At 41.0% G+C, this 27022-nt stretch overlaps 1 protein-coding gene across 1 annotated transcript in view; it reads left to right on the top strand.

Moving 5' to 3' along the window:
* The first annotated feature begins 441 nt into the window (after positions 1 to 441).
* Positions 442 to 27022, top strand: part of F10 (coagulation factor X) — a 37179-nt gene continuing 10598 nt past the window's right edge. The window contains exons 1-6 of the mRNA XM_077482860.1: positions 442 to 740; positions 4036 to 4196; positions 13353 to 13377; positions 17686 to 17799; positions 20085 to 20216; positions 21230 to 21474. Coding sequence (XP_077338986.1) covers positions 671 to 740; positions 4036 to 4196; positions 13353 to 13377; positions 17686 to 17799; positions 20085 to 20216; positions 21230 to 21474 — 747 coding nt within the window. The 5' untranslated portion in view covers positions 442 to 670. The remainder of the gene's footprint in view (positions 741 to 4035; positions 4197 to 13352; positions 13378 to 17685; positions 17800 to 20084; positions 20217 to 21229; positions 21475 to 27022) is intronic.

Below are 27022 nucleotides of genomic sequence, written 5' to 3'. Positions count from 1 at the left end.
CATAATTAACATATCACTTTTAAGTGGAGTATCCCTTCAAAGCACCATAATGTTTTATTTTCTTATGGATGTAGTGCTTATCATTTTCATGCAGAATTTTCGAGAACTATTCAGTCATACAGATTCATTTACCAATCACTGATTTGGTGTGTGTTATATATACTAAGCAAAGGTGGTGAATACAATGAATAAAAGTTTATATATCATCACTGCATTAATTTTTCACTTAACAAAGATTTTCCACCGCAGTTAGGACTGATCCCCATGCATGACTTTCAATATAATCTGGTTATGAGCCATTTGATATATCAGTGCTCTGTCTGTTCTTTGCCCTTTGAATATGTCAACTGAGCAAATACAAGGTATCTGAATGCAGAAGGACAAGTTGCATAATGCAAACAAACATTTTTGTTCAGAAATAACCATCTCCATGTAGTCCCTTCCTTTCCATTGCAATAGGTGTCTTCTAAACAAAACATTTAGGCTGTCAATGGCTTCTAATGATGTGTGGCTTTAACAGAGGGGACTGTCCACTTTCTTTTCAGTATTTTGTTCTCAGGGCAGGAATTTCCTAATTTCCCTTAGCAAGCTGCAGCTTGAACTCGTGACTCTCATTGTCACATCAGCTACACAAAGAGAATAGAAAGATTTCATTAAATAAGATCACAGCATGGCTGGACAGACATACCTGATCATTCTTACATTCCTACCTGTCGTTCTCCTGGAACAGCCACAGAATGGTAAGAATATCTCTTATTTGAATGTGTTGGGTGCCTTGGGTGACACTTTAGTATCACGTATTGTGTGGAAGATCGTATTTATTGCCATAAAAAACTTCTGCTAGTGTACATTACCCATAAAAGTCTTCTAATAGTTTACATCACCCATAAAAATCTTTGATGGCGTACATTACCCATAGAAGTCTCCTAATAGTTTACATCACCCATTGAAATCTTCTGATGGTGTACATTACCCATAGAAGTCTTATAATAGTTTACATCACCCATAAAAATCTTCTGATGGTGTACATTACCCATAGAAGTCTTCTAATAGTTTACATTACACATACAAATTTTCTGATGGTGTATATTACCCATAGAAGTCTTCTAATAGTTTACATTACACATAAAAATCTTCTGACGGTGTACATTACCCATAGAAGTCTTCTAATAGTTCACATTACACATTAAAATATTCTGATGGTGTACATTATCCATAGAAGTCTTCTAATAGTTTACTTTACCCATAAAAATATTCTGATGGTGTACATTACCCATAGAAGTCTTCTAATAGTTTACTTTACCCATAAAAATCTTCCAATTGTATACACTGCCTATTAAAGAAGTAATGGTATGCATATACGTTTTCACATGATTTTAATTATTTATCATTAATAAAAATCTGATATATATGGATGTAAACCAATTGCAGCAGACTTTAACATACTTGAAAACGGACTGGAAAGTCTTTGCTACCAAATAAACTGAGATAGGACTGCAGCCTACTGCAGAGCAGCACCAACCATTGCATATTTATTGAATGTCAGATGAATAAATAATTGTCCGGTGATCTAATCACAATCCTAGATTGTTCTTCTGTTACAATAAAAAAAGCATAAAATGTAAGTCAGAAGTGAATCCTCAATCATGTTATAGTACTGTTGCATATATTTAATGTTTGAATAAAGTAGAGTTCTGCAATGAGTCAGAAATATACTAAAATATATGTGTAAGTTTAATTCTTGAGATAGACAGAAAGATAGAATAGCCAGTCTTTAACACATTTGGCCAGTAAAGTGTTATTGAAACCTATAGTTACCAATAATATCAATATTAAACTGTAATAAATGCATACAGTATATATGTAAATACATACAGAGACCTTACAGATATTTACATTTTGCTGTGTTATGTTGTCTGTTACTGGACAAGGCCATGTGCAATGCCTAATGCAATAGTTGATAATCAGTTATGAGAATGAAAATCCTTCGATTCAGATTAGCTTTAGGATACTTGTACAAGTACTAACTAAGCCTAATATTAGTGATATTAAACCCTCTGTTTTTAAAGCACTTTCAGTAGCTGATTTAATTATTTACAGAGTAGGCATATTCTTTTTCTTTTAATCCTTGTCTGTGTGTAAGTTTCAGCTGGTACCATAACCATTGCCCCAGGGTTCCTGTTTCAGGGTGGCTTCTTTCTCTTGCAGCCATCCTTGCATGCAAGGACTAGAGTTGTGTCTCTGTACACTGTGTGTATCAATATAAACACATAGCCATAGGGCACTCCCCAGCTTCCCCTTACTCCGCCTTTCTCCAAGCTAACAGACTGGCTGGAGACTGCCCTTTCCTGTGAAGACTGGAAGTTCAGGGAAGCATCACTGTAAAAGCAGCAGCTAGCAGCTTTGAAAGTTGTAAACTGCAAGTGCTGGGGTAGAAATCCTAACAAATCGTTTACTGGGGAATGTTTATTTTATTGTGCTTGATATGTTAAACTATAAAATTCTGAGTTTAATGCTACTTAAAATAAAAAGTATTACTCCACTTAAGTGTTTTATAAATATAAATAGATATGAACATAAATTGATTTTCACACAGAACCTTTCCCAGCCATCAGAAGGTAAAAATGTATTGGCTAGTAAAAAATATCATCTCCATGTCTATAGAATATTTGCTTTTATCACTGATCCATGAACTCTTAAGAAATTAGGCAGGTTGGAGTTTTGGACCAGTGTGAATGGAAGAGTATGTTATCACTGGCATGATTTATGATGTCATTATATGCATGTTAGTTAATATTAGCCTATGAGGATTGAATTATGCGATGTGCCATTTTAAATTGGCAAGCTCCATAGATGTTATCCTGATTCTGGCTTCACTAACCAAGTGGGCCTGGAACAAGGATAAACACAGCAAAATCTGAAAAACCTGAACTCCAGTCCTGAGTGCTTGTTCCAGGTCGGACTCATTACACACTAAAGCTAGGGTCAGAATGTCCTCTGTAGAATCTGCACCCTTGAAAACAAGTCTGCAATGAAAGCTATCATATTTTTTTTCACTAGGGATCACCAATATGGAAAAAAAGACATCAGAGGTTTTAAGTTCAGCACACCTTTAAGTAGATATTTTTTTAAACAGAGTACAGTTTTCAATTGATAACATGTCTAAAAACACAAACAGATGCTAACCATATACTATTTACCACATTTCTCCTTTTAGTCTTTAAGGAAATCTGTACTAAGAGATATGCAGAGTATGTCTTTACTGGCCTTTTTCTGGAAATGCTACTTTCTGAGCTTCTGACCTGGAACAACCATATCAATTAAGCCTTATGTTGCTGGGCTTTTCCATAGGAATGTAAAACCCACCAAGTCATCTGCAGGTCAGAAATAAGTCATCTGATGGTCAAATGCACCTGTCAATGAATTCTGGAAGATCTCAGAAGCGTCACAAACTGACATCAAATTGATGCCATTCACACAAGCCCAAAAACAACAATGTCCCTTAAAAAATAAGAGTGAAGTTATAATACCTGATCTTTTTCCAGGTTGGAGCATATGCAGATCCAATTGTAACTGGCCAAGGCATTAAACCCCCCCCGCAGCTGTATGTATACATGCCATTTGCATCCATGTTGTTTCGGGGGGCTTCATTGGTTGCTTATGATTGGCAGAGTATCCTGGTGGGTTTGTTGATGTGGGTTTGAATTAGGACCTCAACACGCCCAAGATCATCCCTATTAGGAAGTATTGAAACCCCTGGATCAGTATGACAGCCAAGTAATTAGTATTTTCAGAAGCAGAGTTCAAGAATTTTAGTCTGCATATTTCTTTAGTAGAGGTAGTGTTATATTGAGATGAAGACTTGTCCAGTGGCAACACTTCACTTCAGCTCTAGGACAGTATGCAATTTTTGCACTTCTTTCCACAGAACTTACAGGAAAGTTCAATGTCTGACAAAAGTATGCTTGAATTTGTTGGAGTAAACCTCTATTAATGAACATGACTCTCGAAGTAACAGACATTCTTGACTTGCAGTTTTTGTGAATCATGACACGGCACACAGCATTTTGGGGAGGTTCAAGCGAGCAAATTCGGCTTTTGAAGAATTTAAAAAGGGAAATCTGGAAAGGGAGTGTCGTGAGGAAGCCTGCAGCTACGAGGAAGCTCGGGAGATTTTTGAGGATGATGTGAAAACTGTAAGGATTGCTTCGCTTGCATGTCTGCTATTTTGTTAAACCTTCCCTCAAAGACTCTAGGGAAATATAGATCAATTCACGCTTTTTTGTAGAAAATTTTCAAATACTGATGTTGCATCTCCAGAAAATTCTGTGAAAATGATTTGCCTGAAGAATTCAATTATCATCTGTTGAAGATTCTGTTAATAGAACCTGGTGTAATGTGTAATGCTTCGTACACACGATCGGACTATCCGGCGGACAACCCGCCGAACTTTGCAGTGGAGATCCACCGGACTTTCCGAACGAACGGCCCTACCCACACACACCCAGACTTTTCTGGTGGACTAGGTCTGGCGGACAATCCGCCGGACTATGGCGGGAGTCCGCTGGAGTTTTGAAATGAACGGACTTGCCCACACATGGAGTAAAGTCCATTCATTTTGAACGTGGTTCCAGGTAGACGGAACTAGCAAAGTAAGTGAATGTCACCACCTCCATCGGCGAGATTGACACCTCGCTATCCCCATCACCTGGCATGGATTTAAAGGGGAAGCCCTATGCCGAAAAAACGGCATGGGGGTCCCCTCAAAGTCCATAGCAGACCCTTATCCGAGCACGCTGCCCAGCCGGTCAGGAAAGGGGTTGGGGATGAGCGAGCGCCCCCCTCCTGAGCCCTACCAGGCTGCGTGCCCTGCGGCCCTCCCCACTCCAAAGCACCGCCGCCGCCTTCTGCTTCTTCTAATTCTTCTTCTTCCTTATTCCGATGTTGACACAATGCTCTCTCCAGCCTTAATGGCAGGGATGCGTTGTGACTTATATAGGGACAAGGGGCTGAGTCACTGGGTGATGTCACATGGTGACCCCCACCCCTTATGATGTCACAGTCCCGGAGGATGCTGGGACTGTGACATCATAAGGGGCGGGGGTCACCATGTGCCATCACCCGGTGACCCCGCCCTTGTCCCTATATAAGTCAGCAAACAACGCGTCCCTGCCATTAAGGCTGGAGAGAGCATTGTGTCAACATCGGAAGTAAGAAGAAGCAGAAGGCGGCGGCAGCGACAGAAGACCAGGCCAACGCTAGTAAAAGAGCTGGAAGAAGAAAGTGGAGGCCCGGCAAGAAGAACTGAAGAGCGGGACAAGACCCCCGAAGTCGGAAGAAGACCCCCGGACGGCTGCGGTGACGAAAGAGAAAGCCGGGCTCCTCCACTAGTAAAAGAGCTAGCAGAAGATAGCGGAGGAGTCTGGCGAGAAGACCCCCGAAGACGGAAGAAGAGAAGACCCCCAGGGCTGTCTAATAAAGTATTTTAAAAACCTGTGTTGTGTTTTTTTTATGTACACTTTTTTTCCCCAGGTGAATGGGTAGGGGTACAACTTACCCCATACTCATTCACATAGGGTTGGGATCTGGGGGCTCCCTTATTAAAGGGGGCTCCTGCATTCTGATAAGCCCCGTGCCCGCAGACCCCAACAACCAATGGCCAGGGTTGTCGGGAAGAGGCCCTTGTGCTCATCAACATGGGGACAAGGTGCTTTGGGGTGGGTGGGCCGCAGGGTCCCCCTTCCCCAAAGTACCCCCCTGTTGAGGGCACACGGCCTGGTACGGCTCAGGAGGGGGGGTGCTCACTCATCCCCACACCCTTTCCTGACCAGCCAGGCTGCGTGCTCAAATAAGGGTCTGCTATGGACTTTGGGGGGACCCCCACGCTGTTTTTTTTTGGCGTAGGCCTTTCCCTTTAAATCCATACCAGGTGATGGGGCTAGCGAGGCGTAAATCTCGCCTGATGGAGGCGGCGACATTCACTTCCTTCGCTAGTTCCGTCTACCTGGAGCCACGTTCAAAATGAACGGACTTTTCTCCGTGTGTGGGGAAGTCCGTTCATTTCAAAAGTCCGGCGGACTAGCACACAGATGGGTGGAGTCCAGTGGACAATTTTTGAGTCAAAACTTCTTTCTAAGTCCGCCGGACTTTTGAGAAGAAAAAGTCCGCCGGAGCCCACACATGGCGGATTGTTCGGCGGATAATCCGATCGTGTGTACGCGGCATTACACTTTGTTAATAGCTTGTCCTTCATGTACAGAACAGTTACTTTTCATGGATAAAATAATCTTCTTATAATTTGATAATTTCTGCAGATTTCCATGTGTATTTCCAGTTCTCTAAAAATGTTATGCAAAGAAGCAGATCCTGATCATCTTTAGAGCAACCTAGGCAGAAGCCTATGGCGTTGTGGATGTCCAGGGTGTCCAGCTACAACCTTCATGGTCCTTCATGGTCATTGATGAGCATGTACCTTTGGCGGAACAAACCTCTAGGGAGGGAGGCAGAATTACCGACCCCTCGCTATGGGAGGACTGAGCCTGGTACTGCTTCTTGCTGTCTGGCTGCTATTCACTTCCCACCAGTTCATAATTACCTGTGGCAACTACTCTCCTGATCCGACTCTCCTTCTAAGCTAACCCTTGTAGTAGCCTTCCTCGTGTACTCCGTGTGTGCTTTACAGGCCTGTTTTTCTAGCTACGCCATTTTCCACCATGCACCCATTTAAATAACTTCAGACCAGATATGAAACAGTTATTGAAACTTTATTGATCATTCCGCAGCCCAACAGTACATGAAACAGAGTTCAGCCCTAACTTACTAATGAAGGCTGCCCAGGTTCATACCTTCTCCAAAGAAAGTCCATTTTTAAGAAAGATGAGGGCAACAGGATCAGAGTAGAATCCACATTCCAATGTTTATGAAGAATACATAGATAGAGGAAAACTGTTGGACTTTAACCACTTGCCTACTAGGCACTAACACCCCCTTCCTGCCCAGGACATTTTTCAGCTTTCTGAGCTGTCGCACTTTGAAAGACAATTGTGTGGTCATGCTTCACTGTACCCAAGCAAATTTTTTATCATTTTCTTCACACAATCAGAGCTTTCTTTTGGTGATATTTAATTACTGCTGAATTTTTTTTTTTTTACAAAAAAAAACACATAAATTTTGAAAAACAAAAAGTTTACTTTTTTCTGTCAGTAAATATTGTAACTAAGTAATTTTTCCCTTTCACTGATGTGCACTGATGAGGCAGCACTAATGGGCACTGATAGGCTGAACTGGTGGGCATGGATGAGGTGGCACTTATGGGCACTGATTAGGTGGTACTGATGAGGAGACACTAATATTCCACACTTATGGGCACTGATAGATGGCACTTATGAGCACTGATAGGCGGCACTGATGGGCACTGATAGGCAGCACGGATAGGCGGTACTGATGGGCATTGATGGGTGGCACTGGGCGATACTGATGGGCATTGATTGAGAGCAGTGATTGGCATTGATGGGCAGCACTGATAGGTGGCACGGATTGCCAGTGCTGACTGGAATCGCGAATGGGCACTGATTGGTGGCACTTGGGGGCAGTGGTGGGCACTGATTGCTGCCACTGGCGGGCACTGATAGCTGGCATTGGTGGGCACTGATTGGTGACACTTTTTTCTTTATTGTAATCAGGGCACTGATGATCAGTGTCCTGATTACATTTCTACATATCCCCCTGTGAGGAGATGCTACTGATTGCCTCTCCTCACACTTTGTCAGTGTGAGACGAGGAGAGACGATTACTGGCACTTCCTTGTTTACATGTGACCGGCTGTGACTGGACACAGCCAATCACATGGTTTAGAGATCAGAGTTGCGCTGTGTCCTAGCAACATGGCACGGCCACGATTGCCGTGCTGCGCTCCCCCGCGGGCGAGGCCGTTCTGGGACACCGTCATTTGACCATGCGCAGGCAGCAAGCAGTTAAAGGTGTCAAAAAATTGAAATATAGAATTATTATGAAAAATATACTTTATTTGTAACAAAAAAAAATCATAAAAATTCCTTGTTGTATTGCTAATTCAATTCATATACAGGTACAGACACTACCGCTCTACATGTTTTGCTTTGAATTAGCTTCTTCAGGAGATTCTAGAGTGCTGTATGAATTGGTTGCTAAAAAATAATAACAAAAAAAACAACAAAATAGGAATGATTACATAAGGTTTTAGACAGAACTGTTGCATCTATCATAACATGGGTATACAAAAGTACACTTTTCTTTGGCTTAACAGGCTATTTTACAATCAATAAATATTTTATTTTGGATATAGTGCAAACTGAAACACAGATGTAACTACCAGGTACAGATGGATCAGGATAAATCGCAAAAGCAGTGGGCTTATAAATGTTCCAAATCAATACCTCATTCATGGAGTGTAAAGTTACCACAGAGGGTAGATGTGGATAATTCACTCATGTCCTATAGGGGGAAAATATATATATATATATATATATATATATATCATATGTGTGTGTATAAAGGAGGGAAATTATTTGGTTATTCTGAATATTTACATGGCCGTAGTATTAGTTAATTAACTAATTTAATAGCAGTATTAGTTACCTCATTCACATTGGTATGATAGGATCAATTTATTTAATATCATTCAAAGGCGTAGATTAGCCTAATGAGAGGGGGGAGATATGAATGCAGCAGATGCCGCCATTCTCTGTCAGAGGGCTTGTGTGAGAGAGAGAGTATACATCTCTATTCTCCCTCCCTATTCCTCAATTTCTCTTCACAGACAGGTAAGCTTTGCTACATTGCTCTACTAGGGACTTTTACCCCATGCATATAACCATTATATTTGTCCGATTACTATTACTATTACTATACATTCTGATTAATGAAGCCTTTATTACTTGAATTGTTTTATAGGCTTCATTCCAATTGATTTTGATTCTCACTTATATAAAGGAAGAGAACCATCTGTATTATCCAGCGCAGAGATATCCTGACAGATTTTGATCTTGCCATCTAAGAGCTTTGGCAGTAACATCCTTCACTCCCTCAACTACCACCATTAAGCTAATCTACTCCGTTGATTGATATGACTATAGGTCATGGGTGAATTATCCACTTCTCCCCTTTGTGGTAACTTTACACTCCATGAATGAGGTATTGATTTGGAACATTTATAAGCCCACTGCTTTTGCGATTTATCCTGATCCATCTGTACCTGAGAAAACCAAAGAAAAGTGTACTTTTGTATACCCATGTTATGATAGATGCAACAGTTCTGTCTAAAACCTTACGTAATCATTCCAATTTAGTTTTTTTCTTTGTTGTTATTTTTTAGGAACCAATTCATACAGCACTCTAGAATCTCCTGAAGAAGCTACTTTGAAACGAAACATGTAGAGCGGTAGTGTCTGTACCTGTATATGAACTGAATTAGCAATACAACAAGGAATTTTTATGATAATTTTTTATTGTTACAAATAAAGTATATTTTTTATAATAATTCTATATTTCTATTTTTTGACACCTTTAAAGTCCTGCAGGTTTCCTCTTTCTCTGTATTCTCCATTTAGTTAAAGTCCATAGCTTGTACAGTCCTGGCTCCAAGGAGAAACACAGGGTGACCCAGGAGGGGGTCACGTGCTCCAGTAAGACTACATGATGTAGAAGTCCTTTCTCTGAAATCCAACGTGGAAGAGAGAAAAGCTCTGAGCTCTCCCCTGGGTCATGCAACAAGGGGCATGACCCAGAAATCCCAGGAAAGTGTCTAGACACAGTTAACCCCTACCCATCCTGAGCAGCTTGTAACTCACTACGTAGCTACACAGTACAATTAACACAGCAGCAGAAATAATTGCAATGATACCCCACAAGTACCTGCTTATATGCAGGGCTGGTGCAAGGATTTTTGACACCCTAGGCGAAACTTCATTTTGCCCCCCCCCCCTCCACCCCTGACTCCACCGTCTTTGCCCTGCCCATGTATACCCCACCTTTTTAATGAAGCACCCATCAAATGCAGCCTACCAGTGCCCATCGATGCAACCTACCAGCACCCATTAATGCAGCCTATAATAAATGCTTGCTTGCTACCATTCATTCGGGAGTCGGGACACAGACACAGTCCTCCGCCACCGCTGAGCCTCTGACACTATGTGCGAATGGAGTAGCGGCTGCCTGCTGATGCTGAGACTTAGTTGCTTGCTGCAGAGAGAAGAGAGTAGGAACACCAGTGGCCGGGCGCCCTAGGCAGCAGTGCGCCCTAGGCGGCCGCCTAGTTTGCTAGTGGAAGCACCGGCCCTGCTTACATGTTACTACAGTGATCTCCACTAGCTTCTGGGTCCCATGCCACTTTTCTTCTCATACCTTCCTACCTTTCAGTCTGTCTTTTCTCTGTAAATTGGCAACTTGTCTGTCTTAAAGTAAACCTGGAGCTGTAGTAATATGCCAACCTGTTCTTTTTTCTAAGGCTCTTTTCACACAGAGCAAAGTCAATTCCCATCAGCAGGTAATCTGTGAGCATATTCCCTGAGAAATCGGAGCTGAATGGTACAGATGTCAGATTTTTTTTTTTTAATCTGTGCCCATTCAGTTTGTGCCTAGTGGGCAAGTGCAGACCCATGGCAGCTCCATGAACAGCCGGATGTAAATGGACTACACATCAGACTACCTCTGATCTGTCACATTTTGGTCAGGAAAAATGGAAAAGGACGCAGTCTTTTTCCAGCTTCAAATCAAGTTCACTTGAAAAGTGACAGGTGGACTTGATTGGCATGCCCATTTTAAAATGCCCTACGGCTGAATTCTCACCTGCCTGTTTCGAAGCATTACTTTAATATACAAGTGTTAACGCACATTGCGCTAAGGCTGCCCATTCAAATGAATGAACTGAATGGACAAAAAATATGATATGCACCATTTTTTCTAAAGCAATAAAAGCAATCCATATCCAGTCAAGTAAACCCTTGTACTACATTAAGTAGCTGTTGGTAGATCTAAAGGAAATTGTAGAGAGATTGTAACATGTGTGTAATAGGGATGAACCAAACACGCACCAGTTGTGTTCACACTAGAACATGCAAACAGACCAAAAATGTATGCAATTAAAGTCTATGGAACACCAACGTGAAAAATTTATTTTAAAGACTTATATGCAAGTTATTGCCGTAAAAAGTGTTTGGGAACCCAGGTACTGCCACAGGGGACATGTATGAAAGCAAAAAAAAGTTTTTAAAACTGAAGTTTTTTCAGGAGCAGGGATTTTAAGAATGCTTAAAGTGAAACAATAAAAATGAAATATTCCTTTAAATATCATGCCTGGGGGGTCCCCTTAGTCTGCCTGTAAATTTGTACCTCAATGGGAGGCCTTCCGCTGACTGCTGTCTCTTGGCTGTGACAGCTGTTATATAGGCAAGGGCAGGGCCACCCGGTGATGTAAATGGGTGACCCCCTCTGACATCATCTGACATCACGTGATATCAGAAGGGGGCAGGTCACCGGTTACGTCACTGGGTGGCCCCACGCTTGCCTATATAACAACCAAGAAGCAGCAGTCGGCAGGATGCCTCCCTTCAAGGCGGAGCTTTTTTTTCCGGGTCGGGTCCAGGCACCGTTATTGAAGATGGATGGACATCGCAGGATACTTTCTTTTTTTTCTTTTTTTAATAAAGGAATTGTCAAAAATGGTCTCCTGTCATTTTTACTTTTTTGACACTTTTTTTGCAATGTACCCCATACCCATTCACATAGGGTGGCTGGGATCTGGGGGCCTTCTTGTTAAAGCCCCCCCCACCCACAGACCCCCACAACCACCGGGCAAGGGTTGTCAGGGATGAGGCCCTTGTCCCCATCAACATGGGGACAAGGTGCTTTGGGGGGGGACCCATGTTGAGGGCAAGCGGCCCAGTATGGTTCCTGATGGGTGGTGCCTGCTCATCCCCCCACCTTTCCTTGTCTGCCATGGCTGCTGGTTTGGATAAGGACCTCGTATGGATTTTTGGGGGACGCCCATGGCATTTTTTTTATTTTGGCGCAGAGTTCCCTTAAAATCCATACCAGACCTGAAGGGCCAGGTATGGATTTTGGGGGGACCAACACGTTGGGTTTTTTGGCACGGGATTCCCCTTAACCACTTCAATACGCTGTGTTATATATACTACACTGTCTGCACTGACTGAATATAGAGTCTACACTGAATATCTAGTCTACACTAAATGCAGAGTATATATATATATATATATATATTAAATACACTGCCACTAACTAACTAACCTGCCTGTCTAATCTAGCTCAATCTATCTCCACACCAACAACACTACACACGGCCGCTATGTAAGCAGCCTTATATAGTCTGGGGTGTGGATTTCACCCCCCTGAGCCATGATTGGCCAATTATGTCTCTTGCAACAGAGCGCACTGTGATTGGCCAAAGCAAGTCAGGTGCATGCTTTAGTCAATCATCAGACATCAATGCACTACAAAATCGCAGTGCATTATGGGGCATTCCGCAGTGCTTAAATTTGCCGCGAACACCACATAAAATTCGCTGTTCGGCGAATGGGCGAACAGCCAAAGTCCGAGCTCATCCCTAGTGTGTGGTAGGCTTTAAAGCACTATTAAATCCAAAAGCAAACGTTTACTATATTGCAGCTTACCAATTATTAGATGTAGTGGCTGTATTCATTTTTCTTTTTTTTTTTTCCCCTTTATTTTCATTTGGTGATTCAGCCAGTAAATCTGTTGTTTTCCAACAAAACAACTGTCCTGCACTCTATAGCAGGATCACCAGGTGAAACCAAAGGGAAAAAAAAGAAAAAAAAGAAAACTAATGCAGCCACCACATCCAAAGATTGGTAAACTGTATATTAGATTTTTGTTTGTGGGTTTAATACAGCTTTAAACATATTGTGAACTACACCTATAGATCGTCTTCTCTTTTAAGATAAATAGAAATGCTTAGGTGGTCAAGGGACAGGTCCAAGGTCAACTTCTACAGGAAAAACTGAGAATTGCATAACATTTAAGTTGTTTTTATCTCTCATATCTACTGTTAATTTGGATATCTGTTTTTCACAGAAGGTAAAATGGCTGATAATGCATTTTTACTCTAAATTTGAATTGTCAAGGTTTTCTTTTTTACTTATTTTCTTTTTTTGTCTGTGTAAATTTAAATTGATATCATAATTTCCTTATTTGCTTTTTTGCTGTCATTGCCTCAGGTTTCATTAATGAACCCGTGAATTATTTATGGGTTTTTTTTTTTGCTATTTAATTGGCTTGACTAAAATCTTTTTGATTTGTTTTATTAACAGTACATGTGTTTAATTTTTTCTTAACAGCAAGAATTCTGGAACATATATCATGGTAAGACCATTACTGGATGTTTATTGAAATAACTGGGGGGGGGGGGGGATTATCCTAAAAAGGATGGTCACTGGGACAATGTCTTTAGGTCTGCATTCAGTGCTGGCTAGTTATTATATCTACTGGAGGTACCACTAGAGCAGGGGTCTCAAACTGGTGGCCGTCCAGCTGTTGCAGAACTACAATTCCCATGAGGCATTGCAAGCCTGACAGTTACAAGCATGACTCCCATAGGCAGAGGCATGATGGGACTTGAAGTTTCACAACAGATGGAGGCCCGCCAGTTTGAGACCCCTGCTCTAGAGAGTCAGACCACCAGTATTGGACTGGCATACTTGGGGCCCGCTAGAGGAAATGAGAATGGGGACACATTTATACCGATGCTTGTATTACTGCAATGCCAATATTGGGTGTAGAATACTGTGAGAGAATGTGAAGTAGGGACATGGTTTGATGGTAACAAGCTTGCATATTATATGGTGTCATTTTAGTACATAATATTATGAGACTATTACATATTATACAAGGCCATCATTATAAATTAGATCAAGCTGCAACAACAGTTATATTATGCAGCAAAGGCATATCATGCCATAACGGCAATTATATTTGTCAGTTAGAACTTAAAGCGTAACTCCACTTTTGTTGAGAAAAAAAAAAACATTCCCCTCTGGGTGATCTATGTACATTGCAAGGGTTAAAACAAACTTTGTTGCAGATTCCTACCTTTTGTTATTCTGAAGAAATTCATGTGTGTTTGTCGGTGCCTCTGTTCTGAGTGAGTGTAATGAGAGTGGTTTCATAATTAACGGTCAGGTGTGGAGCTACAGGGTACTAATGAGGAAATCTACTGGGCCTGCATCCCTTTATACGGGCTCCTATCAAATGTATCTCTCACAAAAATTACATCTTTGTTGCAGGGGATGCCTGAAATCTGAGTTATATCTTAGGCAGACTTCTGGAAAAATTGGGGAGCCAATCACACAAACAGGAAATTATGTTTCTGGGGAGGGGTTAGTACACACTCCAGGTAGCCATATTAAAAAGTGTTCTTAGAAGATTACATTGGCTGTCGATTGAAAAGGAAAGTACATTTTTAATAACATTCAATTACAAAATGATTAGTGTCACAATCATATGCACTATATTATTTTTTCTTTATTTGCAATTTTTTTCCCAACGAAAGTGGAATTACCCCTTAACAAACTGCAAATTTAGTGCTTCATTAGTTGTATTATATACAGTCACAACAGTACATTATACATACAATACCTCCCAACTTAAAAATTTAGAAAAGAGGGTAAAAAATGCAGAGAATAGTTGATGTGGTTGCATTGTGCTCAGTATTAGGTGTGACTTAAAGGACTGTGGTTAAGAAATGTCTGAGCCCTTTGGCATTGCACACTGCACAGGTATGCTCAGACCTTGTACCCACAAAATATGACTGTGCCACAGCCAGAATTGTACAGACACACAGCCTGGATTTCTGAGATGGCAGGTTTTAATCTGGGACAGTTGGGGGGCTGTATATATCACACCACAACAGCAGATTATGTAATGCAGCATATTTTGTAAATAAGTGGGTGGAATAGTTCCAAATTATTATGCCAATGATATTTTTCTCATTTACCTAAATACTTGATGTAAACAAAAGTTAGCATAATTCTCATGTTATCAACTATTAAGAGTACAATTCAAATTTTATTGAACAATCCTCATGATGATAACCGTTTTTTTCTAAATAAAAATCTTACAATGCACTGTTCCAAATTATTATGCACAGTAAGTTTCAAAACACATCATACGTTGTAAAGAACTGAAAATTGTCATTTGTTGTGTTTGCAGCATATTTACTGAAATAAAAATCTATTTCAATCAAACTTTGAACAACATTTTAACTTTTTAAACATTTTAACAGGTCACGTTACATTTTAACATAGGACCCCTTATTTCAGTGGTCATCAACCCTGTCCTCAGGGCCCACTAACAGGCCAGGTTTGCAAGATAACGGAAATACATCACAGGTGATATCATTTGCTGCTCAGTGAATGCAGTATTCTAGTCTGCATCTCCCCAAGGTAGTACATAAAACCTGGCCTGTTAGTGGGCCCTGAGGACAGGGCTGATGACCACTGCCTTATTTGATAGCAGCATCACAAGTCTTGCATCAATTGAACTTGTGAGTTTTTGGAACGTTTCTGCTTGAATTTGTTTGCAAGATGTCAGAATAGCCTCCCAGAGCTACTACCTGGATGTAAGCTGCCTCCCACCCTCATAGATCTTTTGCTTGAGGATGCTCCAAAGGTTCTCAATAGGACTGAGGTCAGGGAAGGATGGAGGCCACACCATGACTCTCTCTCCTTTTATCACCAAAGCAGCCATTGATGCAGAGGTATTCTTTGCAGCATGAGATGGTGTATTGTCATGCCTGAAGATGATTTTATTACGGAAAGCATAGTTCTTCCCACTGTACCAGGGAAGGAAGTGGTCAGTCAGGAGCTCCACATACTTTGCAGAGGTCATCTTTACACCTTCTGGGACCCTAAAGGGGCGACCAGCTCTCTTCCCATGATTCCGGCCCAAAACATGACTCCACCACTGCCTTGCTGACGTCGCAGCCTTGTTGGAACAGAGTGGCCGTCCACCAACCATCCACTACTCCATCCTTCTGGACCATCCAGGGTTGCACGGCACTCATCAGTGAACAGAACTGTTGGAAAATGAGTCTTCATGTATTTTTCTGCCCAATGCAGCCATTTCTACTTGTGAGCATTGGTTAGTGGTGGCCGAATGGAAGGTTTATGCACAGTTCCAAGACTCTGGAGGACTCTACACCTTGATATCTGTGGGATTTCAGAGGCACCAGCAGCGTCAAATATCTGTTTACTGCTATGTAATGGTGTTTTAGCAGCTGCTCTCTTGATCCGATGCATGGATCTGGCAGAAATCTTCCTCCATGTGCCTTTATCTGCACGAAACCCGTCTATGTGCTCTGAATCAGCCACAAATCTCTTAATATGTAATGGTGTTTTAGCAGCTGCTCTCTTGATCCGATGCATGGATCTGGCAGAAATCTTCCTCCATGTGCCTTTATCTGCACGAAACCCGTCTATGTGCTCTGAATCAGCCACAAATCTCTTAATAGTCCAATGATCACGCTTACATTTTCGTGAAATACCTAATGTCGTCCAAGGCATTGAACTATTTCACTCTTTTCGGCCGCAGAGAGATCCCTTTTCTTCCCCATATTGCTTGAAAATGGTGCTCTGCTTAATAATGTGGAACACCTTCCTTTAGTAGTTTTTCCTTTAATTGGGCTCACCTCGCAATCTAATTATCACAGGTGTTCGAGATTATTTTCAGTGATCAAAAGAGCCCTGAGACACAATGCCATCCATGAGTTAAACTGAAAAATAAAATATTTAATCTTTGTGACACTGTAATAGAATTTGCATAATAATTTGGAACAGGGTGTAGTCTCAATTAGTCAGTACCCTATGTACTTTTCAGCAGTAATTCCCCCCCCCCCCCCCCGTTATTTCAGTTACTTCAGTTTTTCACCCTGCCACCCACTATTAATTAAACCTCTCAAGCAATTCCCAGAGCCCTGAGTAGCAAACCTCCTACAGGAGTGTACAGAATGATGCGGTATGGAATGGGGTGTGTACAGAATGATGCGGTATGGAATGGGGAATTGTATACAGCAGTGTACAGAATGATGCGGTATGGAATGGGGAAATGTATACAGCAGTGTACAGAATGAGCGGTGTGGAATAGAGAAAGTTATAGAGCAGTGTACAGAATGAGGTGGTATGGAATGGTAAAAAGTATAGAGCAGTGTACAGAATGAGGCGGTGTGGAATGGAGAAATGTATAGAGCAGTGTACAGAATGAGGCAATGTGGAATGGGGAAATGTATAGAGCAGTGTACAGAATGAGGCAGTTTAGAATAGGGGAAGTATGCAGCAATGTACAGTATGAAGCGGTTTGGAATAGGGGAATGTACAGAGCACTGTACAGAATGAGGCATTGCGCTGTAAGTTTAACATGTTTTCAAGTAGTAGGAACTTATTTCCAGGAAATCAGAGTATACAAATAACCTCATCCACACATCAATGAAAGCTGTATTCCTTATCCTATAGTATTCCTTACCTATAGTAAAGAAAAGTAAGGTCACTTCACTGGATACACAGTGGGTTACATGCATGTCATTTTGTCAGTTAAAGCAGTTCACATTTATGAATTTCAACTGTTTATTCATCGGTCTGGCTGGATTTCAGAACTCATTTATATATTTATATACTCTAGATGGAGACCAGTGTAATCCTAATCCTTGTTTTTATGGTGGGTCTTGCAAAGATGGAATCGGTGGATTCACATGTCTCTGTAATGCAGGCTTTGAGGGCAAGAAATGTGAAACTGGTAAGTCCTTATTAAGAAAACAACTGTTGCTTTTATTATGGGCACATTTTTTGTGTGTTTAACGTTGTCATCTACTGAAGGGCATCCATGGTATCCAGGTCTAGTTATATATTTCCTGCCCCCCCAAAGTCCAACTGTTTTGCTCTAACCAGCCCCCTCCCTTTTCTAAATCCAGTTGACTTTCATATTGTAGCCACACAAGGCTTTCTGGAAAGGAGAAGTTTACCCATCCTGTGTTTATATCTCTAGAGCCAATCACTAGAATACTAGGGAAAACTGTTCTGTCAAAGAAAAATAAAAGGTATAAAGGGAGAAACACTGAACATTACTGCACCACATCCCACATTTTTTGCATCGTTGGGGAATCGTTTTTATACCGCCTCATTATGTCATGTAAACACGATCAGAATTCTTGACGGAATTATGCTTAAACGTCTTGCCTACACACGGTCACACCAAATTCCCACTGCCAAGAACGCAGTGACGTACAACACGTGTGACGGGACTAGAAAAAGGAAGTTCAATACCTAGTTGCCAATAGCTTCCATCTCGTAGTTGAATCTGAGCATGCGTGAGTTTTTGCACGTCGGAATTGCATACACACGATCGGAATTTGCGATAGAAAGTTTTTCCATCGGGAAAATTGAGAACATGCTATCAAATTTTTGCTGGCGAGAATTCGGCCAGCTAAATTCCAATGGAGCATACACACGGTCATATTTTCCAATGAAAAGCTCCCATCTGTCTTATGCTGGCCGAAATTCCAATCGTGTGTACGCGGTATTAGTAGGAGGATAAAAAAAATTTAAAGCAATGAAGGAAGAATTATCTTTTTGCTCTTCATGGATAGCTCTTAGTAGCTCTTCATGGATTGCCAAGATGACATATCCCCTATGATCTCCTAACCATGTTTTACCTGGTGGCTACAGCATTTTTTCATTCAGCCTTCTAGTCTATTACTTCTCATTATTAGTCCATACTTCCTCAGGAAGCATCATTTACAAAATGCATCAAGTGGGTATTCCTTTTCCCATGGTAAAATATGGATAGAACAGTATATTTAGTTTAATATTATATGAGATTTTGCATGACAATGCAAGGGAACTGTGTTGATACTAGGACACCTTTGTATGGTAATGTATGTAAGAATGTATCACAAATATTTGCTTTATGTTTTTAATATATGAGTATGATCATAATTACACCTTAAAAGTTCCATTTACTTGTTCATGTTTTTGGTGTTTCATACTTTTCTCTTAGCCGTTTAGTTCTAAATGTATGGACCCAGGCAGTAACAAGATGCCCTGGCCGGTGTGTGCTGCCTCCGACAGCCTTTCTGTCATAGGACACAACCTATGTTGACCATGCAGAAACCCTGGTGGTTTTTACTGACAATCGATTTCCAGTCTGTGGTTAAATTGTGTTATATACACTGCTCTATGGAAGAAATGACACACCTATTTGACTTTTGGTTGTCACAGCAAGTACTGCATTTAGTTAGCTGATGAGCTCCATTCAACTAGCTGTTGAAAGCAGCTCCTACTTAAAGTACCATAAACATAACGATCTGCCATGTTTATAAAATTTAAAGCTGGTCTGTATCCCCTCCCCCCCATCCAATTTAATATGCCAATTCATGTTGTATAATATATCAATTGTGAATTCCATGTCTTTGAAATGACTTGCAGTTTCCACACCTGACAATTCATGTGAAGCAGAACGAAATGTCTATGGTCACTGTGTGCAGAAACTCCTGTGAGTTAAAACAGTCCAGCACTGAAGTTTCACTCCTTTGTAAGTTTATTAATAGTCAACAGCTACAAAAAGTTTAGCTGCTGACTTTTAATAAACAGACAGATACTCAACTGTTCCACGTTCCAGCGATGCGGTCTGCCAAACCCTCGCTCCTCTCTGCGGCACCAGCATTGCAAGTGTGGGCACCCGGCTGTAACAACTTGCGGCTTCACAGCCATGTGTGCACTGCCCATGTGCGAGTTGGGCTGCACACTCTTAGTGACCAGGCAGTCTTCTGGGGCCTGTGACATGTCCCAGAAGATTGCAAAGAGGGAGGGAGACTTTTGGGTGGAACTCCACTTGAAATACTCCCATTTCTTATCTACAGCAATATCACACTTAAAGACCATGTCGTGGACACTACTGAGTCATTGCCAAAGTGTTTGGTTGAGTTTCTCCCCGACATGACCTGTATTTGCATTCTACTGCCAAACAGTTTGTCACGTTACTAAAGTCCACACTAATATTGAGTATGATGCTTTATTTTTCAGTTATCCTAAAAATGTGCAGCCTAAACAATGGTGGCTGTGAACAGTATTGCAAAGTGGAGAACAGGGAGGTAGTCTGTTCATGTACCACTGGCTATACCCTTGCAAACGATGGCAAATCCTGCATTTCAAGTGGTAAGGAAGTTATGTCACAATTTTTTTTAAATGATGAGTTACAACATGTCAGCTAATATACTGTACTTGTGCACTCGGTTTGTAGCCAGAGCCTTTCCAACACAGCCAGTTCCAAGTATTCCATAACTCCAGCACAAAAATCAGACAACTACAGACAACTCCAGTGGGAGAACGCCCCTTAGGGTAACACTCACAGTTCAGTTTAATGCAGAGAGGCAGTGGGTAAAGATGTACCGACAGTATCTGCCTTCAGAAGGCGAATTGTGGCTTGACCAGTCTGGTCCTAAAGGAGAGGTTTCCAGGCAGGACTGCAAGCCCCTAGCCTTTCCTTATTCATCTGGAACCTTTCCCTGCTGCTATCACTTTCCCTGACAGATGGGTGCGCCTTCTCTACTGCAGCCAATTCACAAAATGCATACAGGGACTTATAAAGACTTTGCTGACCCAAGATGACCACCAGAGGTTGCCTGAATGAAGCGTAGCCAACCTAGAATGCTGCAGCCAGAAGGCTGCCCCGAAAGGACAAAGAAACCATAGAGAAAGTTTGTTTCTTACTTCCTCTCCAGGCTATGGTGCCGCTATGGTTGAGCGCCACGTGCATTGAAGAAAACAGACTGCACCTGCCAAAAGGTAGCTATGGCTAATCAGAGATAGGCCAAAGCCATGACCCTGTAGACCAAAGGCTGACAGTTGTCACCTACAGTACACTTGGTGGCAGGAGATGCTGAGTTTGCTGTCAGTTAGTGAAATAGATTACAGAGGTGAGTGTGATTACTTTCTCCTAACTCCCCTGCTTCATATTTACTGACATTGCACTAGTTATATGCTTAAAGGTGAGAAGTCAATGTATGTATGTTGGCTTTTAAAAATAAGATTTAAGGGCTGACACAAAAAAATGATAAGGACGAGAATGAGCAGATTTTTATTATGGTTAGTTTCCATTTTGGATGGATATTTCCTCTATTCTTAATTTTCATTTCATAGTTATTATATACTTTGTTTGTGTGGCTTAGAGAACTATCCCTGTGGAAAAAGAGCAGCAATGTCAAGATACAAGAGGTCAGTCTCTGAGGAAGTGGAAAAGGATGCCTCTCATAAGGCAAACAATAGCATGAGTCCTGCTGACTCTATAACGCCTAGCATCAGCAAACAAAAAGAAGTTGTATCAACTGCCTCTCCAGATTATGATCTGGAATTTGATAACTCCGGAAGAATTGTGGGTGGAAAAGATTGTAAACTTGGTGAATGTCCGTGGCAGGTAAAATTTTCAGCATATTAAATCTTTAAGTAAATTGTTAGAATACTGTATATGCAAAACATATCATTTATCAATATATTTGTCTATTATTTTTTTACTTTTACCATCATTTGAAAGATTTCAACACTTTACTATCTCTTATCACTGTAGAATGCCGTTGTTCTGTCAAAAGAGCCAACTCGCCAAAATCTCCAATTACGTCACTTACGGTTTACAGTGCCTTAAAAAAGTACTCATACCCCTTGAAATTTTCCACATTTTGTCATATTACAACCAAAAGCGTAAATGTATTTTGTTGGGATTTTATGTGATAGACCAACACAAAGTGGCATAAAATTGTGAAGTGGAAGGTAGATGATAAATGGTTTTCAAAACGTTTTACAAATAAATATGTGAAAAGTGTGGGGTGCATTTGTATTCAGCCCCCTGAGTCAATACTTTGTAGAACCACCTTTCACTGCAATTACAGCTGCAAGTCTTTTTGGGGATGTCTCTACCAGCTTTGCACATCTAGAAAGTGAAATTTTTGCCCATTCTTCTTTGCAAAATAGCTCAAGCTCTGTCAGATTGGATAGAGAGCATCTGTGAACAGCAATTTTCAAGTCATGCTACAGATTCTCAATTGGATGTAGGTCTGGACTTTGATTGGGCCATTCTAACACATGAATATGCGTTTAACCAAACCAGGGATATGCAATTAGCGGATCTCCAGCTGTTGCAAAACTACAAGTCCCATCATGCCTCTACCTCTGGGTGTTATGCTTGTGGCTGTCAGAGTCTTGCTATGCCTCATGTGACTTGTAGTTCTGCAACAGCTGGAGGCCCGCTAATTGCATATCCCTGATCTAAAACATTGTAGCTCTGGCTGTATGTTTAGGGTAGTTTTCCTACTGGAAGGTGACCCTCTGCCCCAGTGTCAAGTCTTTTGCAGACTTTCACAGTTTTTTTTCCAAGATTGTCCTGTATTTGGCTCCCTCTATCTTCTCAGCTTCCCTGCCCCTGCTGAAGAAAATCATCCCCACATCATGATGCTGCCACCACCATGTTTCACGGTGGGAATGATGTGTTCAGGGTGATGTGCAATGTTAGTTTTCCGCCACATAGAGTTTTGCTTTTAGGCCAAAAGGTTCAATTTTTATCTCCTCTGATCAGAGCACCTTCTTCCACATATTTGCTGTGTCCCCCACATGGCTTCTCGCAAACTGCAAATGGAAATTCTTGTGGCTTTCTTTCAACAATAGCTTTCTTCTTGCCACTCTTCCATAAAGGCCAGATTTGTGGAGTACACGGCGAATAGTTGTCCTGTGGACAGGACAGATTCTCCCACCTGAGCTGTGGATCTCTGCAGCTCCTCCAGAGTTACCATGGGCCTCTTGGCTGATTCTCTGATTAATGCTCTCCTTGCCTGGCCTGTCAGTTTAGGTGGACAGCCATGTCTTGGTAAGTTTGCAGTTTTGCCATAGTCTTTCCATTTTTGGATGATGGATTGAACAGTGCTCCGTGAGATGTTCAAAGCTTGGGATATTTTTTAAATAACCTAACCCTGCTTTAAAATTCTCCACAACTTTATCCCTGATCTGTCTGGTGTTTTCTTTGGCCTTCATGATGCTGTTTGCTCACTAAGGTTTTCTAACAAACCTCTGAGTGCTTCACAGAACAGCTGTATTTATACTGAGAATAAATTACACACTGGACTCTATTTACTAATAAGGTGACTTCTGAAGGCAATTGATTCCACTAGATTTGTTAGGGGTATCAGAGTAAAAGGGACTGAATACAAATGCATGCCACACTTTACAGATATTTATTTGTAAAAATAATTGAAAACGATTTATCATTTTCCTTCTACTTCACAATTATGTGTTACTTTGTGTTGGTCTATCACATAAAATCCCAATAAAATACATTTATGTTTTTGGTTGTAACATAACAAAATGTGGAAGATTGCAAAGGGGTGTGAATACTTTTTCAAGGCACTGTATCTCCAGCAGCAGTAATTGCAGATTTGGATGACTTGGCTGTTTTCACAGAACACTGGCAGTATATACAGTACAGTTCACGACCAGTTGGCTGTTTTGATAAAACAATGGCTAAGCAGTAAAAAAGTTGTCGCTGCCTTAGAGGGGGCCATGTTGTTGGTTAGTAGCAAGCGGACTAACAATGCCCACTCATTATATTGTCTACTGTAGTGTATAAGCTGCCGGTGTTCAGTGATAACAAGCAAGTCTTCGAAATATGCAATTACTGCTGCTGGAAAGAAAATGGACATGTTGTAATTAGAGATTTTGAAGTTGGCTATTTTGACAGAACACAGTCAGTTGGAAGCCTTGTTTTTATTTATGAACTAACTGCATAACTATTTTACACCATCATGTTTTCTCTAGTATCATACAGCTTTGACTGTAGAGGCAAAACTGTTTATTACGTTCGATAGAGTAAGGTAGAGTTACAAGCCGTGTGAGTTTTTGTTTTGCCTTATAGGTGAGATTTCCCATAGCCAAAACAGCGAGTGGGATGTTTTCGGCTGAAGAGCGGGTGGGAAGGGGCTAGTAAATAGTTCCTTTTCTAAATGAACACAGTGAAAACACTTGCTCACTGTGTCTCTTCATAATTGAAGCGTAGTAAATTGAGTTTACTATGCTTCAGTTTGTGAATGAACAGGAAGCCACTTCGCACAGAGCACTTCCCATTCACTCACTGCCCTGTGCAGCTGAGGCTGCAGAGAAAGGCATGTGTGTTTGAGCTTTGGGATGCACGCCCTAATGCAATAGATGGTGCACAACTATGGTCTTCCCATTGGAAGATGTGCCCTCTTTTGTTGTCCTGTCACTTTCACTCTTGGTGATGAAGATAAACAGGATAAATAATGAGTGTGAATCTTCCTTAGGGCCGGTTCACACAGCGAGGCGATGCGAGGCGACACGGCTCGCCTCGCCTCGCTCCCGCAAGTCGCCCCCGTTCTGTACAATGGAACCGTTCTGAGAGGAGCGACTCGAGTCGCTCCGACTCAGAAAAAAGGTTCCTGTACTACTTCTGGGCGACTTCGGGGCGACTTGCATTGACTTCTATACAGAAGTCCTCTGCAAGTCGCCGCTGAGGTCCCCGCAGGTCGCGGCGAGGCAAGTCGGAGACGCCTCGCCGCGCCTCGCTGTGTGAACCGGCCCTTATGGGTACACAATCAGCAATAAAAAAAAACGAAAAAAGGTATTTTAATCTTGCTCTACTCTATCCAAATTTTTTTTAAACATTTTGCATTTAGTTATACTTTAACTGTAACACAAATAAACACTTGGAACCTTTTGCTAGGTTAGAACACTTGTAGCAAGGTAAAGCAGGGTCATCACCAGGCACTGAGGAGAGGTGGGTGAGGGACATTCAATGAAAGGGTAACCCTTGTGGGAATAACAATAGGAAGTGCTATTTGAATGTTATGTATGGGGGGGGGGCATTAATTATTTTGGTACGGGATTGCCTATTTATGCCTCCTCATGATGCTGGCCCTGAAGGAAGTGACTTAACTTCTGTGTAAATGAAAGAGTATATCTACTATGATCTCTACTAAGTTCTCACAGGACTCATTCGAGAATCAGTTTACTGCACCTGCACATCACATGTAAGCTGGGATCACTGCATTGTAAGCAGTTCAGAAATCGTCATTGCATTAAGTAGTACTACTCCATGCAACAGTTTGGGTATGCTTTGCATAAAGTGCGGTGATAAGCCGAATTCTAGGAACTTTATCACGGCACAAACTACATTTTTTTTCAGCACTGATGTGTGAAGGAGTAAAAGGATAGGAGGCAGGCATAAAAGAGAGAGATTTCCTTTAATGTAAGTTCTTTGACTTCAAGTAATAATTGTCCGCCCAAGAGTTAAAAAGGTAACAATAATCCATGCTAACAAAAAGAATGCTCTTTATCAAAATTTCAGATTGCTGGAAATCAGATATGTGATTATTTCACACCAAATAAAAGGTTTTCAATGTCTCTCAAATCAGGAAAAAAATCTTGGTGGATGCGTAGTATAGTGGTCATGACGAGTGTGGGTGGAGATCTCATCTCCCCTCATATTCTATCATACACTATATAGCCAAAGAGTGTGTCTGCTTGAAGTTGTACTCATTCAGAAAAAATATGGTTAGGAAACAATATTGTTTAGGAAGCTCTCAATTAGCATTGACTAGGAGTGAGGTCAGGGTTCTGTGGAGGCCACTCAATTAACTCTACACCAGACTTGTCAAAACATGTCTTTATGGACCTTACTTTGTGCATAGGGGCACAGTCATTATGGAACTGCAAAGGGGTATCAACTGTTGTCTAAAATTTATTTTTATGAGTACCTTTCTCTGGAAACACCTAAATTCAATAAATGTTTAGGTGTTTAGTTTAGTTTAACTTCTATAGTTACTGGAGAGTTTAATAAAAGACCACATAGATGAGTTCTTGCTGGAAAAAAATATTTTAAGCAACAGACAGTATGGATTCATGAAAGACAGAAGTTGTCAAACAAATCTGATTTCTTTTTACGAAGAGGTAAGTAAAACCTTGGACAGAGGGGTGGCGGTGGATGTGGTATACTTGGATTTTGCAAAAGCCTTTGAAACAGTTCCCCACACGGCTCATGTGTAAGGCAAAGTCTACAGGTTTAGAAATATCAGTTTGTAAATGGATAGAAAACTGTAGGCTTGTGCAATTTGTTTTGTAACGAATCGAAATTCGGACGAATTTTGCATCTTACGGATATTTGGATGCATCCGAATGTCCGAATAAAAAAATAACGAATAACGAATATGAAAGAAATATAATGAATGAATTCGAATGAATTCGACATGATTCTGTAATACTTTAAAGATCTAATGAAACAAAAGGTCAGCTCAAAGTAAATATTATAGTCCAATCAGCTAATTAATTTTGTGCCGGAGGATGGATTACTGGCAAAGTGCATTCCTGAGAACTGAGTTAGAAGGGTGTTGTATTGTATTTGAGCCGAGGAGAAGAGACGTTGTCATTGTGTGTGTTAAAAGTTTTAATATTTATACCGTTACATGACCATATCCACTGTCACTACCGAATAAATCCAAATAGTGGCAGTGGGCCCCTCTGAAAGAAATAAGTCCTTATGTCACTCCTCAGAGTCTACAAGGCCGAAGCCGTAGCTAACATATAGTCAGAAAAAAAGAAAGAAAAGAGACTTTTCCCCTGCTGTTGTGTCCCGTTTTTAACTTGCGTACCAACACCAAGAAAAAAGGAAAGTAGCTACCTTAGGTTTCGGTGAACACATAGGACATTTGATTAATATCAAAAATATTTTTATTTCTTTCTATACATAAAAGAAGCGTAATATTGGAACCGCTGAATATAAGGAACTTTCAGTCACAGTATCATAGGAAAGCCTGATATGTGTGACAAATAGTGCACTTTAAATACAACTGAGTTTGAATATATTCAATTCACTGCCACTAATTGTTACATTTTCAGTATTGACTGTCATTTATGCCGCTGCTTGCAAAAGGCTGAAAGTGAAGGCTTCACATAATTAAATGTCGGCT

This window comes from Lithobates pipiens, unplaced genomic scaffold, assembly GCF_037356315.1.
Source record: "Lithobates pipiens isolate NorthernLeopardFrog02 unplaced genomic scaffold, aLitPip1_a1.2 Scaffold_16, whole genome shotgun sequence".
NCBI classification, from domain to species: Eukaryota; Metazoa; Chordata; class Amphibia; order Anura; family Ranidae; genus Lithobates; species Lithobates pipiens.
This window is presented reverse-complemented; position numbering and strand designations above follow the sequence as displayed.